The sequence below is a fragment of the Pipistrellus kuhlii genome, unplaced genomic scaffold, assembly GCF_014108245.1.
Source record: "Pipistrellus kuhlii isolate mPipKuh1 unplaced genomic scaffold, mPipKuh1.p scaffold_m20_p_13, whole genome shotgun sequence".
Lineage (NCBI taxonomy): Eukaryota > Metazoa > Chordata > Mammalia > Chiroptera > Vespertilionidae > Pipistrellus > Pipistrellus kuhlii.
Window position 1 is genome coordinate 50,870,919 of NW_023425438.1, and position 18,562 is coordinate 50,889,480.

General features: G+C 42.1%; 1 protein-coding gene across 1 annotated transcript in view; it reads left to right on the forward strand.

Annotated features, from left to right (window-relative positions):
- Nucleotides 1-33: 33 nt before the first annotated feature.
- The window catches only part of MRPS5 (mitochondrial ribosomal protein S5), a 29,360-nt gene continuing 10,831 nt past the window's right edge, over nucleotides 34-18,562 (forward strand). The window contains exons 1-8 of the mRNA XM_036436093.2: nucleotides 34-288; nucleotides 1,241-1,321; nucleotides 5,072-5,209; nucleotides 9,400-9,525; nucleotides 11,950-12,183; nucleotides 13,950-13,984; nucleotides 15,587-15,677; nucleotides 18,355-18,401. Coding sequence (XP_036291986.1) covers nucleotides 231-288; nucleotides 1,241-1,321; nucleotides 5,072-5,209; nucleotides 9,400-9,525; nucleotides 11,950-12,183; nucleotides 13,950-13,984; nucleotides 15,587-15,677; nucleotides 18,355-18,401 — 810 coding nt within the window. The 5' untranslated portion in view covers nucleotides 34-230. The remainder of the gene's footprint in view (nucleotides 289-1,240; nucleotides 1,322-5,071; nucleotides 5,210-9,399; nucleotides 9,526-11,949; nucleotides 12,184-13,949; nucleotides 13,985-15,586; nucleotides 15,678-18,354; nucleotides 18,402-18,562) is intronic.

Below are 18,562 nucleotides of genomic sequence, written 5' to 3' on the forward strand. Positions count from 1 at the left end.
GCCCAAACCCCGCCCTCGGGTCCTCACGTGAGGACCCTGCGAGGCTGTCCGCAGCCACGCCGTGCTCTTTCCTTTCGGTGCAAGTCTGGACTGTGTCCCACCCCGGGCTGCGCCGCGGCGCTGCCATCTGGCCTCGGGGACTGAGGCCCGGGGAGCAGAGGCCGGCTCTGTCTGCGGTCTGGCGGGCGGCGGGGAGGGCTGCCTGGACGAGGCGCTGCAGGGGCTCCAGCATGGCGGCGGCGGTGCGCGCAGCGGGCTGCCTCCCCGCGCTGTGCCGCGTGCCCGCGGGTGAGAGCGGGGACACGGAGCTGGGACTTGAGAGGAGCGGGGAGGGGGCCGGGAGCTCGTCCGGGCGACGAGGAGCGTGGAGCCGCGCGCGGATCCCGGGCCCCTCACGCCGGGCTCCGTCCCACCCCGATCCGCTGTGTGACCTTGCGCGCGCCCTCGCCCTCTCTGGGCTCCAGGGTCAGTCAGTAGCGGGAGGTCCGAGGCCCTTCCAGTTCTCCAGGTCGTTCCTGTCCTGTGCGCTGGGCAGAGAGGGGCCGGGCGTACTGGCGGCGCGATCCGCGGGTCTCTTGGTGATGTCGCCGCGGGGTTCGAGGTGGGTGGCGGCCAGCAAAGCTTAAGGGAGAGGCTGAGTCGCGTGGGAGTCCGCCGTGTTAGGCTCCGGGCGGTCAGTAATCTTACTAAACCGGGATGTTTGGAAGGTCAGCTTACCCGTTGGCTGTTAGCTGCCATCTTCTAGTTCTAGTCCTTGACAGCGTTTGTTGTCAGCCCTTTTCATTATAGTCGTCTTAGTGAAGTGGTATCTGTGATTTTGATTTGCGTTTTTTTATGGTCAATGAGCATATTTTCTCATTGCTTTTGGCCATTTGTATATAGAAACAGTCGTTTAAAATCTTTTCCTATTTTTAAGTTGGGCTGTCTTTTTTTTGACGTATTTTCATTGATTTCAAAGAGGAAGGGAGAGGGACATGAACATCAATGATGAGAGAATTATTGATCAGCTGCCTCCTGCATGCCCCCTGCTGGGGATCAGGAGCCCGCAGAATTGAACCAGGGCCCCTTCAGTCTGCAGGCCAACGCTCCATCCAAACCAGTCAGGACTTGTCTTTGTTCTCTTATTCTATAGATATTGATATTAATGTTAATATGGGCTTGACTGTTCTTAAAGTGCTTTTTCATGGGAAAATGTATCTTAATTTATTTTTATTTTTATTTTATTTTTCTTACTTCACAGGTCACTTATGGTCCAGGCAGCTTTACCTACACACTTTTCCAACAGCTTCAACTTTGGCATTGAAGACTGTTCCCAGTAATGGTGAGATTTGCTTATTTAACTACATTCTCTTATAAGATCTAATGCTAGAGTACTTTATGTGGTTTTTAGAAATGTAAATGAACAAAGCACATTTTTTGTAATGGAAATGCATAGGGTCTAAAGAGTATTACTTCTTATTCTTTCTTTCTTCCTTTGTTTTTTCCATTATCATTTTTCTCCTCTATACCTTCTACACTCCCAACCCCCAGTCCAATCACCATACTGTAGTCCACGTTCATGAGTTCTGTCTTTTCTTTTTTGCTCAGTTTCTCCCCCTCAACCCTACTGTGTGTCAGGCTTATAACATGTAATATCACACCAAGGAAGTTGTTATTCACATTTTACAGATGATGAAGTAATTCTCTGAGAGGCTGAGTGACTTGGACAGGGTCACACAGACAGCAGGGTCACACAGACTGGGTCCTGAGCTGTCTCCTCCTAACAGTCTTTTGGAGGCCTCTGCTCCCACCCAGACACAGTGCAGGGCTCCCTCTTCAGTCACCCTCCAGGAAGGGAGGAAGTGAAGCCCTGCTGAGCCCATCAGTGCCTGTGGTCAGTTAAATCCTGCCTTTCCGCATGGACTATGCTTAGGTAGAATTGAAATCTCATGGTGTCCTTGAGCTTCTGGAACTCTGTGTGCTGGGCTTTACTTGCAGTGTATTTGCTTTTGTTGTTAACCCCGCCTGTGGAGATGCCTGTATACCTTGCTTGAGAGGTCTAGCAGATGAATCTGGTGGGCCTGGGCTCTTCCCTTTTTGTGGTCACTTGTTGGTTCGGTGATTCAGTGATTCATTGATTCATAAGCCACTTACTCTGCCTTTTATCAGCCAGGCAGTGTCCCTGACCTGTGCTGATGGGAGGTAGGCCGGAGAGGAGTGCTCTTGGCTGAGGGATAGCCCTGCGGAAGGCCCTGGCTGGGAAGAATGGTGACTGGCAGAATGACCGCACGATTTTCTGCTCCACTACTTTCTGCCTTTTCAAATGTGGGCAAATGTCACCCCTCTGACCCTCAAGTTTCCACATCTATAAAATAGGGTTAGTAGTTCCTGCTTTGAAGATTGTTGTATTAATTCTTAAAATATTATATTTCTACAGAATACTAAAAGGTTTATATCTCAAAACCAGTTTCCTTTTCTATTTCTTCCCACCTTCCATCTTGTTACTTTCAATTCTTTCAGCTTCCTTCTGGTGATATTTTTAAACTGATCGTGAGTATTGTTTTTGTGCCTGTTAACATTGTTATGCTAATTGAAGAGCTCTCTTACACTTCCATCCCCGTTTTCCCCCCAATGTACAATTTTGATGGACTCTATAGATTAGGAGTGTCGAACTCAATCAGAGAAGGGGCCAAAATCTAAAATCCAGCCTAAATCGCGGGCCGAATGGTTTACTGAACAGTCATAAACTGTCATTGTGATGGAAACGCAGCGGAGTGCAGTGATGACAGCGCGGTGCGGGCCACATTGCAAGGCCTGGCGGGTCGGATTTGGCCCGCGGGCCTTGTGTTTGACACATGTGCTATAGATGGTGTTTTCATTATTAATGCTAAGTGTATATTATTATTACAGCCAAGCTAGTTAGTATTTGTCATTACATTTTCTTCAACATTTTCTCTCCCCTAGAGTTAATACTTGCCTTAATTTTTAAAAGTTGCTCTGTTTTCTTTGTACCTATTGAGATATTTTTCTAAATACTGCAACAGATTGTTCAGAAATATAGCCATGATTTTTCTAAAATCTCTCAAAAGTCACTAATTAACCAGGTTGGTTTAATAGAAGAGAATTAGAAGGAAGAAATTCTTCATGGTGAAAACTATTAGATGATGAAGTGAGACCCCCTTCAGGGGCAGAGTCTTTGTCTTTGAAGAGGTCCACCCAATCTCTTTTTAAAGGGATTATTTCTAAGCTCTAAAATGGACTTCTTTTTGTTACACCCAGACTTCGTGATCCCCAAGGACCACCAGGGAGCCGAGTCTGATGCAATAAACAAAAGAGCCTTTTCCATGCTAGCATGGGCTCCCCCACTCACGCCGGCAGCATGGTGGAAGAGAGAGAATTTCTCCCAATCCAGGGGTTTTACTCCGGTTGGTGGTGATGTCACTGCCTCAGCTAACCCTGATTGGTTGGGTGAGGGCTAGGGATAACTCCGCCCTGCGGGGCGGAGTTGGGAGCTCATCCTCACCCTGCCCTGCCCTCTCACTTTTTACTTTTGACAATTGGACCTTTTTAGCCTAAATACATTATTAGCTATTATAGTATTTGGATTTTTTTAAAAAAGATGAAAGAATTCTAAATCTGATGGTTGCAATTTTTACACTCAAAGTATATTAAGTATATCAGAGATTACAATGCTAAGTGGTGCAAGATAAATATGTGCAGTTGATATTTTGTTGAAGATGGAGGAGGTTACAAGAAAAGCTAAAATGTGTCCCAACAAATGGGGTTTGGAATGATCATTGAAGCTCTGGATTTATTTAGAATGAAAAACCAATATTTTTTATTTCTTATTGAGTAATTGCTAAGTGAATTCATCTAAGTCAGTTTCCACCCTCATGCCATTGAGTAATTCATCTGGGATTAAAATTGATGTTTAGCCCTGGCTGGTTTGGCTCTGTGGCTAGTGCAAGCATCAGCCTGCGGACTGAAGGGTCACAGGTTCCATTCTGGCCAAGGGCATATGCCTGGGTTGCGGGCTTGATCCCCAGTAGGGGGTGTGCAGGAGGCAGCTGATCAGTGATTTTCTCTCATCATTGATGTTTCTATCTCTCTATCCCTCTCCCTTCCTCACTGAAATCAATAAAAAAATATTTTTTAAAAAAATGATGTTTAACTCTCATCTACTAACTTGTCCCATGACTTTTTGGCAAATCCCTAACCTTGTAGACCTAAGTATCTTGTGAAATGAACGGGTTGGATGAAATGATTTTTAATTATTGATAGAGATTATTTCTTTATTTTTTTGAGTATCTATAGTGGAGATATTTTGGCAGCTTATTGCAATCACTTAATATCAATTTTCCTTATATACTCAACTGAGGTTCTTTTTTGTTGCCACTAAGATCATTTCTGGTGTTTGACCCTGATGAAGCAGTTGTTACCATATACTTCTTTTTTTTCTTTTTTTCTTTTTTTAATATGTTTTATTGAATTCTTACAGAGAGGAAGAGAGAGGGATAGAGTTAGACACATTGATGAGAGAGAATCATCAATCAGCCGCCTCCTGCACACCCCCCACCGGGGATGTGCCCGCAACCAAGGTACATGCCCTTGACCGAAATCGAACCTGGGACCTTTCAGTCCGCAGGCCGACGACACTATCCACTGAGCCAAACCAGTATCGGCTGTATCTTGTTTTTCTAACCAAAAGAAATACTGTCCTCAAAATATGACTCTTAAAGTTCAGGATTTTTTTGGCCCTAGCTGATTTGGCTCAGCGGATAGAGGATAGCCTGCAGACTGTAGGGTCCCAGGTTCGATTCCGGTCAAGGGCACATGCCTAGGAGGTTGCAGGCTTGATCTCCAGTAGCGGGCGTGCAGGAGTTGGCTGATCAGTGATTCCTGCTCATCATTGATGTTTCTATCTCTATCTCCCTTTCCTTCTCCCTTCCTCTCTGAAATCAATTTTTAAAAAAGTTCAGAATTTATGTGACTTAATTTTATTAGGAACAATTAATTATTATATTTGGTGCTGGCAATGTTTCTTCACAGCCATAGAGCTTCTAATTCAAAGTTTTTTCCCATGTACCTACAGGCCATTTGTCATCTCCAGGAACCAGAGACAATTGTCATTTCAGCGGCTTGACCTGTGCTCTACAGACACAATGCTGGATTTCTTCTCCCAGCAACTTGATGGGCCAACAGCATAGATCCTATAGTTTCTTCACTAAATGTACGTAGATTGGCTGCAAACTTCCCATTTCATGAAACAGGAAAATGAAAGATGCTTTTGTATCTTAATTTTTCTTTATTTTCTGCTTCCTTAAATGAATTGTCACTTCAGTGATTAGTATGTGCTATACTATTAATAGAAAAATGTTCTTTCATGTACCTTGTAGAATTATCTCACACGCTACCAGTCATATTTGTATTACACTTTGGGAACCACTCTTACTTTAATGCCCTTCTTTGGGGCCCCTGAGGCTGATTTAGATTCACACCAAGAATGTACTCAGAGTCTGTTTCCAGTCGTGCTTTAGTTGAGGTAGGATATCTAATCAGAAAAAGTTTATTTATTTTAAGTAGATATTTTCTGTTTTGTTTGTTTTGTTTTTTTTCAGACACAGTGTTTTAATCGTTCTCCTTAAAAAAGGGGGACGTGCTGGCACAGCGTAAGGCACTAGGACAGGAATTCCTTCTCCAGCTGGTAGAAGGCTGGCCCGGCCGCTCTCACTCTTCACCCGGCACAAGGGTGGCGTGCAGCCGGGCGCGTGCAGTCCCTGCTCTGGCCCTGCACATCGGCATCCAGCAAGGAGGGCCCGAGCGACCTCGTTCTGCCGGGGCTCTGAGGGGATGGCCTGGGTGGGGCCGGGGCCCCACCGCCCAGGCCAGGGTCGGCCTGTGCAGGCAGCGGCTCTTAAGTAGATATTTTGTTAACACGACTCCTACTTGTGATAGAATTTGAATGAGTTCAATCTGAAATGATATAAATGGAGATTGAAATTACAACTCAACATTAGGCAAATTTTTAAAAACTAGAATTATAAAGCCAATTTATTTTAAACTATTTGGTAAATATAGAATCAAAAAAGAAAGACACCTATAACCCTACTGCCTGAAATCCTGGTTTTGCCGTCTTTCCATGCAGCAATATATTATACATTTCCACGTTAGCTCACAGGCTCTTCCTGTGCAGTGTTTTGACAGCTGAGTATTTCACTGTGTGGCTGTAGTTCACTGTAACGTGGAGGTCTATAACTAGGCCATTGTGTAGCAATGGGGGAAAGAGGGCTTGGTGGTAGGGACATAACGAGTAGCATAGGCCATGTTTTGTAGATTGGGTGCAAAAAGAGAGGTGGATGCAAAAAGATGGAGTTGGAGTCTCTTGGGGCCCCTATCCCCAAATGTTTCTAAGAGTTGACTTTGTACTTAGGGACTGTATCAGAGGCCTTGGAAATTTTTTAAAATAGTCTTTGCCTTGTCCTAAAAGGCCTTTTCTCTAACTCCTCTTATTCTAGAGGTACCTTTTGCCCTCGTAAGCCCTGTCCCTGCACTGCTGTTTCACCAGCCTCAGGCTCTGCATTAGCCTGTGTTCTCAGTTATGGGACTCTGTACCCTCATGAGTTTATTGGTTGCCAAGTCATATTGAGATTAGCTTCAAGGGCGTGTTCTCAGTTGAAATTAGCATGGGGCTAGTTTTTGCTGTTTTTTTGACAGAAAAGAGTTGAAATAATAGTAAATCTATTCTAAATAGCAATTTAGGTTAATTAGAATCTTAGACCAGTTATAATAGTAAAATCTCTGTCAAAACAATTCAACTTGTAGCTTTTAAAAATTTTTCTTACTATTAAGAATGTGAGATAAGGCTCACAATGTAATAAATAAAAAAATACAAATGTTATAATTCCAACTTTGTCTAAAACAAAAATATGTATACACTTAAGTGTGCATGTATAAATTAAAAAAATAGGATATACATTCTGATCAAACAGTGGTGATGAGATTCTGAATATTTTTTATATTCTTCATACTGTCTGTATTTTCTAGATTTTAAAAAATAACCAGCCCTAACCGGTTTGGCTCAGTGGATAGAGCCTTGGCTGTGGACTGAAGGGTCCCAGGCTCTATTCTGGTCAAGAGTATGTACCTTGGTTGCAGGTACATCCCCAGAAGGGGGTGTGCAGGAGGCAGCTGATCAATGTTTCTCTCTCATCAATGTTTCCTTCCTCTCTGTAAAAAATCAATAAAATATATTAAAAAATAAAAAGAATAAAAGAATAAAAAATAACCATTTCTGTTATAATCTTTAAAAAAGTTTAAAACCATTTTAAAAAGCATAATACCATTCAGAAGTTGACATGTGACTTGTCTTTTTCAAATGTAGTTAGAAATTTTATTTTCCTTTAATGTAAAAAAGATGCTTTAGTCTTTTATTTCCTTGTCTCAATATCAAGTTCTTTTGCAAATAGAACCCCTTTTAGTTTTAATGAGTGAATTGCTCATTCTGCTTCTAAGTGATTAAAAATTCTATAATTGATTTACCTCTTTATGCCTCCTTTGGAAATGCTCTCATTGTGAACTTTCAGGTTTGGATGGCATTTGTAGGCACCATAATTTTTAAGCAGTCAGGAAAGAAAATCAACTGTTTAGAGTTTATTCTGCAGTTGCTTATTTTATTTTGAACCTGTACTGCTTTCAAGTGAATCAGTATCCTAAAGTTTGAGCTCAACCTAAATCCTTTGCTCTGATCAGGCGTGATGTGGGGTCTCACTTACTTTTTTGACCTTCAATTAATGGAGATGAGCTGTACTAATATGTGTTTTCTTTTTCTTTTCTTTTTTTTAAACAAAGTATACTGTGTAGGTAAAAGCATTTAAAAGTATTATAAATCCAAAACGTTTTTCCCTTTTGTGTTATCTACCTTGAGGGTCAAGTTAAGGCTTTTCAGGAAGCAAGCAAGTAGAACTTTTAAACTCTAAGGGAGGATGAAAATACTTGTGTTGTAGATATTTTTACTATGACAGGCAGGCAGCTATATGTGGTTTAAATTTTTGACTAATACAACATTTGTGTGTCTCTGATTCTTTATAAACTAAATTGATAATGGAATAGAACCTGTGTTTGTAAAACCAATTGGTGATACTGTGAAAGGTTGGAAGTCCTTGGGAAGAGAGAATTTAAATCTAATTAATGATTTAGTTTCTACACCAATAAAATTTAGAATTATTTTAGTATTTATTCACAATTAAATTCTACTCCAGTAAAATTCAGAAGTAAATAATCTACACATTCCACAAACACAAAGTGGAAAATACTGATTGAAATGTATGGTAGAAAAAGGTTTTGGGACCCTTTTTTTTTTTTAATATTTTATTGATTTTTTCAGAGAGCAGGAGAGAGGGACAGAGAGCTAGAAACGTCAATGAGAGAGAAACATCGACCAACTGCCTCCTGCACACCCCGTACCGGGTATGTGCCCGCAACCAATGCACATGCCCCTGACCAGAATCGAACCTGGGACATTTCAGTCCACTGACCGACGCTCTACCACTGAGCCAAACCGGTTTCGGCAGTTTTGGGATCTTTGAAATTCACCAATGGAAATCAGCAGTGTCAGGTCTGTATGTAAAATAAAAGACAAGCATGGTTTAGAAAAGACACACACTCACGTGCAAATGTTAACTCTCAGACCCCTACTCGTTCTTTCCTGTGTATTTATTGGCCTTTAATCAGAGTTTAAGGTGAATTAAGGCATTTTATTTTGAAGAGGTTTAGGTCATTCACAGAAGAAGAAAGCACAACATCCAACTTATTAAGACATGAATTCAGATTGACATGTCGGTTCTTATTTAGGCTAAAAAGCCTGTATTGCTGAAACCGGTTTGGCTCAGCGGTAGAGCATCGGTCTGTGGACTGAAAGGTCCCAGGTTCGATTCCAGTCAAGGGCATGTACATTGGTTGCGGGCACATCCCTGGTAGGGGGTGTGCAAGAGGCAGCTGGTTGATGTTTCTCTCTCATCGACGTTTCTAGCTCTCTATCCCTCTCCCTTCCTCTCTAAAAAAATCAATAAAATAAAAAGTCTGTATTGAAGAAGGATAGTTATTATCTCAGTGCTTTTAATGGAGGCAAGAGGATGGGAAGAGATCTGTAAATAGTTGATAAAATGTCTGGGGGAAAAACTTGTTGGAGAGAGGGATTTAAATGTTGGCTGTCTTTTGTGGAGGAAGGCCATATTTTAAAGTAATAGAATTGGTTCCTTTTGGGTTTTCCAAATGTAATTATGAGATATGTGTAAAGAATGGTTTAATTTTACTTTCATGTCTGCAACAGTACAAGTGAAGCTGGCATCTTCTTTTCTATTCAATGGGAGACCATAGATCATTGCTTAAAAATAAGATAAAAAAAATCCTCTCTCATTACAGTGACAGCAGATGAGCTATGGAAAGGTGCTTTAGCAGAGACTGGTGCTGGAGCAAGAAAAGGAAGAGGCAAGAGAACTAAGAGAAAGAGAAGGAAGGATTTGAACAGGGGTCAGATCATCGGTGAAGGTAAGTTTAAAAAAAAATACGTAATGTGCTTTTTAAGGTTTATTCCCCAAATTTTATAGATATTTTTACAATCTAGAAGCATTAAAACATTTCTCTCAAATGGAGGACATGAGGATCTACTGCTTACCCCAGGATTCTGGGGGAGAAAAATTTCATAGAAAGGGATTATTCATTCATTCCTTCACAAGCCTTTGGTATCAGTGTAGCATATGATTCAGGATAAAAGATGGAATAAATGGTGAGTTGGCAAACTCTCTCTGCAAAGGGCTAGGTAGTAAATAGTTTCAGCTTTGTGAGCTACATAGTCTTTGTTACAACCAGGGGCACAAAATAGTCATGGACAATACATAATCAAATTAGCATAGCTTGTTCCAATAAAACTTTATTTATAGAAACAAGTGGTGGGCTGGATTTGGCCTGTGGCCCTTAGATTTACCAACCTGGGAACTCATGATTGTTTATTCTTGTGGTTTTTTTTTTTGAAGAATAAAAATAGCATGGTGTACTTGAATTGACATTTCATTGTGGTTGTTGATAAATTATTGTTGACTAGAGTCCCAGTGCATGAAAATTCATGCACAGGGGATGGGGTGTGTGTGTGTGTGTCCTCAGCCTGGCCTGTGCCCTCTTGCAGCCCGGGACCCCTCGGGAGATGTCTGACTGATGCTTAGTCAGACATTCTTAGCACTGCCACAGAAGTGGGAGAGGCTCCCGTCACCAACCTGCGCTGGCCAGTCATGAGCCAGCTTTTGGCTAAGTGCCGGTCCCCCTGTGGAAGCATACTGACCATCAGGGAACAGCTCTTGCATTGAGTGTCTGCCCCCTGGTGGTCAGTGTGTGTAATAGCGACTGGTCCTTTCTGCTCATTCTGCCCTTAGGGTCAATTTGCATATTACCTTTTTATTATATGGGATAGTAATAGCCTTTTTTTTTTTTTTTTTTTTTTTTTTTTAGTAATGGCCTTTCAGACATGACATAAACATCTTCTCTGTTCTAGTTACTGCGTATCTACTTGGATATTTTTCTCTGCCTTACCTTGTATTTTACTTACTCATTTTTTTAAAAATACATTTTTTATTTCAGAGTGGAAGGGAGAGGGAGAGAGAGTTACAAGCATCGAAGATGAGAATCATTGACTAGCTGCCTCCTGCACATCCCCTACTGGGATGGAGCCCGAAACCTGAGCATGTACCCTTGACCGGAATCGAATCCGGGACCCATTTAGTCTGCAGGCTGACGCTCTATCCACTGAGCCAAACTGGCTAGGACTATATTTTATTTTTTTGTTAACATTTAAAAAATTATAATCATAATATATATACACATACATATATGTATGATTCTCAGTAGAAACTTCAGACCCTAGGAGAAACCTAAGTCCTTCTGGTGCCCTTTCCATAGCCTCCTTCTCAGTTGCCTTGAAGAATAAAAATAGTATAGGGTACTTGGAAACATCTGATCTCATTTTGGTGTGTTTCCTTCTGGCATTTTAAAAAATACTTATTTTTATTGATTTTTCACAGAGAGGAAGAGAGAGGGATAGAGAGTTAGAAACATTGATGAGAGAGAAATATCGATCAGCTGCCTCCTGCACACCTCCTACTGGGGGGTTTGCCCACAACCAAGGTACATGTCCTTGACTGGAATCGAACCTGGGACCCTTCAGTCTGCAGGCCGATGCTCTATCCACTGAGCCAAACCAGTTAGGACCCTTCTGGCATTTTTTAACGCTCACCTATGATAATAAAAGCATAATATGCCAATTACACCAGACTTTCTGGACGAAGCCAGGGCTGTGAAGGAAGCCTGGGTCCCAGGTGCCTACGGTTGCAGGAGAGAAGCCGGGTCCCTGTTGCCGGAGGGAAGCCGGTGGGCAGCTGGGGGAAGGAAGGCCTACTCTTGAATGAATTTCATGCATCGGGCCTCTAGTATTTACATAAAATCCTTAAAAGAAATATGTATTTTCTTTTTAAAAAAATAATTAAACTGTATTATGTGCTACACATACTATCTTATAATTTACCTTTTTCTCTCAGAGCTTGGGAAATTGTTCCACATCAGAACCCACAGAACCATCTCATTATTTCAGTTTAGTGCAGAAGGTTTCATATGTTGGCTATGCCATGGTTCGCTCACCCCTCCAGGAGTGCTGGACTTGTAACACATTGTTTCCACTTTTTGCCTTTGCACCTCCTTGTCCAGGCACACATATGCCTCGTACCTGTGTGGGAGTATTTCTCTAGCCTAATACCATGAAGTGGAATTATTAGCTGAAAATTTTAATGGATGTGCCAAGTGGCCTGCCACGTGATTATGTTAGTTTAAACTCCTACCAGCAGTGTAATCTGTACACCCATTGCCTGGCATTTTAACACTCGAATGCTTTAAAGAAATTCTTACTCGTGTATGTTTTTAAACTTTCAGGGCATAGTGGCTTCCTATGGCCTGGTCTGAATGTCCCTCTTATGAAGGATGGAGCTATGCAGACCATTGCCCAGAGAAGCAAGGAAGAGCAGGAGAAGGTGGAAGCTGACATGTTCCAGCAGAGAGAAGAATGGGACCGGAAGAGGAAGATGAAGGTTAAGCGGGAGCGAGGCTGGAGTGGAAACACATGGGGAGGTGTCAGTCTTGGCCCCCCCGACCCGGGACCCAATGGAGGTGGAGTCCTGATTTTGCTTACCTTTGTAACAGAGAGATTGCTTGTAGTACTGGAGTTCCTTACTATGAGTTACATTATTATCCAGCTGTATTTATGGAACATTAGAGGCCCGTAACCAAAAGTATGCCACACACAGGATGCAGAGCACTGGGTTCTGACACTGCTGTTGTGTGGCTTCTCAGGGCCTTACGTGTGGTGGAGTGCGTTATGGATCTGCACAGCAGTTTCCCAGCACAACTGGTCGTGGGTGCCTGTGGAGCATCAGGGTGTGGGAGTTTCCATAGCAGGATAAACCAGATCATTGTCATTAAACCTCATAAACAGAAAAATGAAAGAGAAATTCAAAATACTTCTTAGGCCAAATTAGAAACCAAAGTCCTCCACAACCAAACACCCACGTATGTAGAGAAAAATCTCGAGCATCCATTCTTGAGATGAAGAATAGACAGGAGTGTGGCACTTTCTTAAGTTTGGCTTAAAGAGAAGAGCGGAGGCTGAGAGGGAGAGACTGGCGAGCATGCTTAGAGCTGAACAGAAGGCTTCATTTGGGAGAAGAAAGATGGGAAGAGAAAAGAGATAAGCAAGTCCTTAACGGGGACCCAGATTCAGAGTAGAGATAAGTGCACTAACTGACAGATTCAGGTGAGCCTGTATTGGTAGTGGGGCAGGGTGTGTGAGAGATATCTGTCCAGTGGCTTCAGCTGGACTGGGAGGAGGAGGGGCCATCTGCTGAAGAGAGGATGGGGCAATGATGAGCATGCTACCAGAATATTTTTTTAAAATATATTTTTATTGATTTAATAGAGGAAGGGAGAGGAAGAAAGAGATAGAAACCTCAATGATGAGAGAAAATCATTGATCGCTGCTTCTTGCACACCCCCTACTGGGGATGGAGCCTGCAACCTAGGCAGGTGCCCTTGGCCAGAATTGAACCCAGGACCCTTCAGTCCAGAGGCCGAAGCTCTATCCACTGAGCCAAACCGGCAAGGGCTGGCCACCAGAATATTTTGATGAGAGTAGGGTATCTGGGACTTTCTCCCAGATTATCCAGAATTGGAATTAAATAGTGTAGAGAAAAGAAGACTAACCATGAATTGATGAAGCTGGCTAATTAATACATAAGCTGTCACTTGGCTATTCTTTTTTTGTATATGATTGAAATTTTCTATAGTAAAAAATTAAAGGAACATAGTGTGTTCAAAGTGGCTATGAGGTAAGTGGAGAGGGGCCTAACTAAAAGGACAGAAGAGGCTGACAGGTCCCAGGGGGCTCTTGATTGAGTTAGAGACCATGAATGTTTAGGGGTCCACTTCTCTTCTATGGCACCCAGCAGGCCAGGGGTGGCAGACAGCCAGTATGGAGGAGAGACAGGCCTAGACAATGTGGAGGAGAGAAAAAGGTGAGGGAGTCGAGGATATCCACACGCTCTGGAGGAAATGGTGGGCTGTGGTGTATTGCTGTGGGAGAGGCTATGAAGACGGGAAGGGGTAAGAGGGAAAGAACCAAGAACCATCGGCTGTGGATACATTGAGAGAGCTGGAGGGGTAGGAGGATGCCATCAGGGAGGTGGTGGCCGAGGTTATTGGCATGAATTTAATGGTGGAGTGGTCTGGTGGTGGTGGAGGACCAGGGCATGGCCTGCGATGTGGCACCAAAAGATTCACTTTCTCACATAAATGTTGATAATCATGCCTGTGTTGAAAATGCTTTTGTACGCTAATTATATTGACATGTGTCTGTATGCCTGTTTCTTTTCTTTCCACAGAAAGATATGATGATTTTGATACCAGGATACTTGAGGTAGGCTCGCTGAACCCAGTACCCAGTTAGGTCTTGGAGAAGTTGGGAAAGTTCAGGGTGGTGGATAGGGCACAAGGACTGTGAGGAAAAGCCTTGATGGGTGGTGTTTTCTAAGACACAGAGCTGATTTGGGTAAGAAAATAATGAAACTTGAGTTTCAATCACTTGATGTGGGTTCTTCTGACAGTTGCCCTTTCGGGGGCACTATCAATTGAGTTCTCATGACAAGGCAGCTTTGGTGGTGTTGATAACAGAATTTAGGAATTACGTGGAGATTTCCTCCTTCCTGAAGCCAAGGTAGCATTAGTGATCTGTGCTCACATCCAGCTGAATCCGGCTTCAGTTCAGGAGCAGGGATGGCAGGAGCCATGGGGCAAGGCTGGATGTGTGGGGCTGCTGTGGGTACAGCTCTTGATGGGAAATCGCCCTGCAGGCCTTTGAAACTAGTCTGCTTGAGGTACATTTCAGTCACTTTCCAGGGCAGTCCCTTAGAGCTGGTGCTGCAGCCTGGTGAGTGTTAACTGCTGGGTGGAATGGTCATTTATTGAGCTTGTGACTGAATTTTATATATTATTTCTTCAATACCAGTTGTCTATACAACTTAAATATGTTTGCAAGTATTTTATGTCTTTGGGTCCCAGTGTATACTTAGAAGTTAATTCCTTTGAAGAATTCTTATATATGTGGCTGTTTTCCTGTTAGATGATCCACAGCAGTGGACTCGGCTACCTTTTCTTTTAACCTCATTTTTTGGGAAAGCGGCTGCTATGTAAGCTGCTTAGTTAACAGTTTCATGGTTCCTGGCCTTTAATATACATCATACACACAAAAAAAAATGCAAGTTTTCCTTATTTCATAATAAGCAAGTATTTCCAAATTCTCTATTTTCAGGTGAGTCTAATCCTCAGCACGGAGATCTGGTTTTATGCTATTTTTTTTTTTCTATATACAGCGTTTTATTTCTAAATGCACATTTCTTTCATATTTCAATATCTCTGACATAGGCATGGCCACCGGTTATAAGCCATGACAGAGTTTAATCAGCACCTTTTTCCTTTGCATACGTTTGTTAAAATGGGGTACAATTGTGTTTTGTAGTTTCAAATTCCTTTAAGTTACCTCAGAATTGCTAACAAGCTCTAGCTGGTTTGGTTTTGTGGACAGAGTATTGGGGTGGGGACTGGAGGGTCCCAGGTTTGATTCTGTCCAAGGGCACATGCCTTGGTTATGGGCTTGATCCCCACTAGTAGGTGTGCAGGAGGCAGTTGATCAGTGATTCTCTTTCATCATTGATGTTTCTCTCTCTCTCTCCCCTCTCTCTCTGAAACCAATAAAAATATATTAAAAAGAACTGTTATAGCCATGAGAAATAGGAGGAGAGAGTCTTATTTCCACTTTACTCCTGAAGAAACAGTCTAGGGAAAGACTTCATGTGAAGTTTTCTGTTTGTGCTCATGGACTTGAGAATGGCGTGTCTGTTCATGGGTGCGTGCGTGTGCGTATGTGCGTACGTGCGTGTGCTGCACATGTAAGGTGGCTGCTCCAGTTCCCACTTCAGAGTTTCCTTAAGGTAAAATATTTATGAAACATTTTGTCCTTTAGGTAAGAAATGTTTTCAATATGACAGCAAAAGAGGGAAGAAAGAAATCCGTCCGTGTGCTGGTCGCCGTGGGGAATGGCAGAGGAGCCGCAGGTGAATGAGGTGCAGTGACATTGGGGGCTGGTGGCGGCGGTGGGGATCGCATGGCCTTTACTCAGCCTGAGTCCATGGGTTCATGCCGCGGACCAGACTTTCTAGTGATGAATGAAATCTTCTGGGGTTTGGGTTCACAAATCTTATTGTCACCCCATGAAATTCCTGTAGGGGTGTCGAACTCAATCAGAGAAGGGGCCAAAATCTAAAATCCAGCCTAAATCGTGGGCCGAATGGTTTACTGAACAGTCATAAACTGTCATTGTGATGGAAACGCAGCGGAGTGCAGTGATGACAGCGCGGTGCGGGCCACATTGCAAGGCCTGGCGGGACGGATTTGGCCCGCGGGCCTTGTGTTTGACACATGTGCCTTAGAGGGAAAAGAAAGAATGGATCTTCTACATCTTTTCCTGTGAGGACCAATGGGTATTTTTTTAAAAATATGTTTTCATTGATTTTTAGAGAGAGAGGAAGGGACAGGGAAAGAGAGTTTGCGAGAGAGAGAAAGACAGATCAGTTGCCTCCTGTATGCCTCCTTTTGAGGGATTGAACCCACAACCCCAGGCGTATGCTCTGATCAGGAATCAAAACTATGACCTTTGGTGCATGGGATGACACTCAACCAACTGAGCCACATGGGCCAGGGCACCCATGGGTATTTTAGAAACACTATTGTGTTATGTAAATAGTAGAAAATGAGGGGGAAAGAAACCACTACATTACATGCTAAATAGTAGGGACATGGTTACAAAAAGAATACAGTCATATATCGTAGTATTCTTAGGCCACTAAAGAATTATGGAAACAAAAATAATGCTAAGTAAAAAAAGCACAACTTCATATAAGACAAAATATAATTCCAACTTCTGTGTTGTTGTTTTTTTAAGTAACATAGGAATGCAAACTTGAAACTTATATGATCCTATTAACAAATATCATTCAATTAATTTTTTATAAAGTACAAGAGGCCCAGTGACAGAAAGTTCGTGCGGCTGCTGTCCCTCAGCCTGGCCTGTGCCCTCTTGCAGTCCAGGACCCCTTGGGGGATGTGTGACTGATGGCTTAGGCCCACTCTCCCGGAGGTTGCAGGCCTTAGCTGCCAGTCAGACATCCTTAGTGCAGCCGCTGAGGCGGGAGAAGCTCCCGCCACCGCCGCTGCACTTGGCCAACCATGAGCCGGCTTTTGTCTGAGTGGCACTCCCCCTGTGGAAGCGCACTGACCACCCCAGGGTAGCTCCTGCGTTGAGCATCTGTCTCTTGGTGGTCAGTGCACGTCATAGTGACTGGTCTTTCCTCCCTTAGTTTCAATTTGCATATTACCCTTTTATTATATACGATGTTTATATGCAAAGGGAAGAATGGAAGGCTATATACTGAAAAGGTTAATAACATTTACTCATTCATCGGGTGGCCATTCATTTAAATTTTCTTCTTTTCTATAAAGTTTCCATAGTGAATGTCTATTAAATGTGTAAGGGAAGAAAACTGCCTAATTAACTACATTGACACTTTAAAAATAAGTCATACATATGTATAGTATGTTGCCAAAGGAAACCAGTCTCAACAGTTATTTTTGTATCTTTTCCAGAAATTCTTTATTCATATGTCTATTTTTTAAAATTTACACAAAGGGATCATAATATGTTCATAATTATGTGCCTAACTTTTCTCAGTTAGCATTATCCAGAGATCTTCCTGTATTAGCATATAGAAATTCACCCGCATTCTTTGTACTGGTTGCATAGTTTCCCATTTTGCATGTTTATTGGCCATTATTATTTCTTCTTTGAGGTCTGTCAGTTCATTTGCTTTGCCCATTTTTCTGTTGTGTGGCTGTTCTCCTCATTGAGGATATAGTTCTTTGTGAGTTATAGAAATTGGCCCTTTGCCTATCACATATTTTGACTTAGTTTTTTATTTTTTCCACATGTAAATTTTAATCCACAGAAGTTTTAAACCTTTATGTAGCAAATTTATCAGTCTTTTATTCTGGTTTTGTATCTGAATTTCTGGTTTTGTGCTTAGAAAACCTTCATTTGAAAATTATAAATACATTCACTCATACTTTTTTGTAGGACTTGTATGTTTAAATTAGGAATTGGAATCCATTTGTCCCAAGTTTTCAGATGTCTTGCGTCTCTTATGTAGCAGTTTTATGTTACTTTAAATAATTAACGGTGACAGTGGAGGTATTTATGGTAACTTTTGATAAACCTCACTTCATGGGGTTAAGTACCTACAAATTCAAGAATCATTGATTTTTATCTCCTAGTTCTTTGAAATCTAAATTGCATTTGAAAGTTCCAGGGAAATCATGGTTTTACTCTATAGTAATGTATGTTTTCCCAACCTTTTGGGTTATTTTAATCTGTTTTCAAAAATACTCAAAACCATGTTTAGTTCTTTTTTATTGAGTAAATTTATTTTTTTGGAGAGATTAATAAAAGGGAATGTTATGGATTTTATATCCCAAAAGTGTACCGTTTCCCAAATGTCCCAGAACAGAGAAGCAAATCTCTGTAGCCTCCTGCTTTGTCCTTCATTTAGTATAGCAGGTTTTCTGTGGACGGAGGAGAAATGAAGTGCTCTGAAATATTGTAGAAGCTGAAACTAGAAATATGGTCAAAGATGTGCCAAATATATGCCTTTTTTCATACTTTGGCTTTTTCTTTTAAAGGTTTTGCCATTGGGAAAGCCACTGATCGGGCGGACGCGTTCAGAAAAGTACGTACGTTTTTCTTTCGTTGACAGTAAGAGATCAGCAGACTAAGTGCTAGACATGATGGAAACCACACATAAAAATAAACTACAATAACCCTCTCCTGAGGCTTTCTGTCAAGTTTCCACATCTCACAAAGAGCAGTTTCTGAAACCTATGTTCTTTC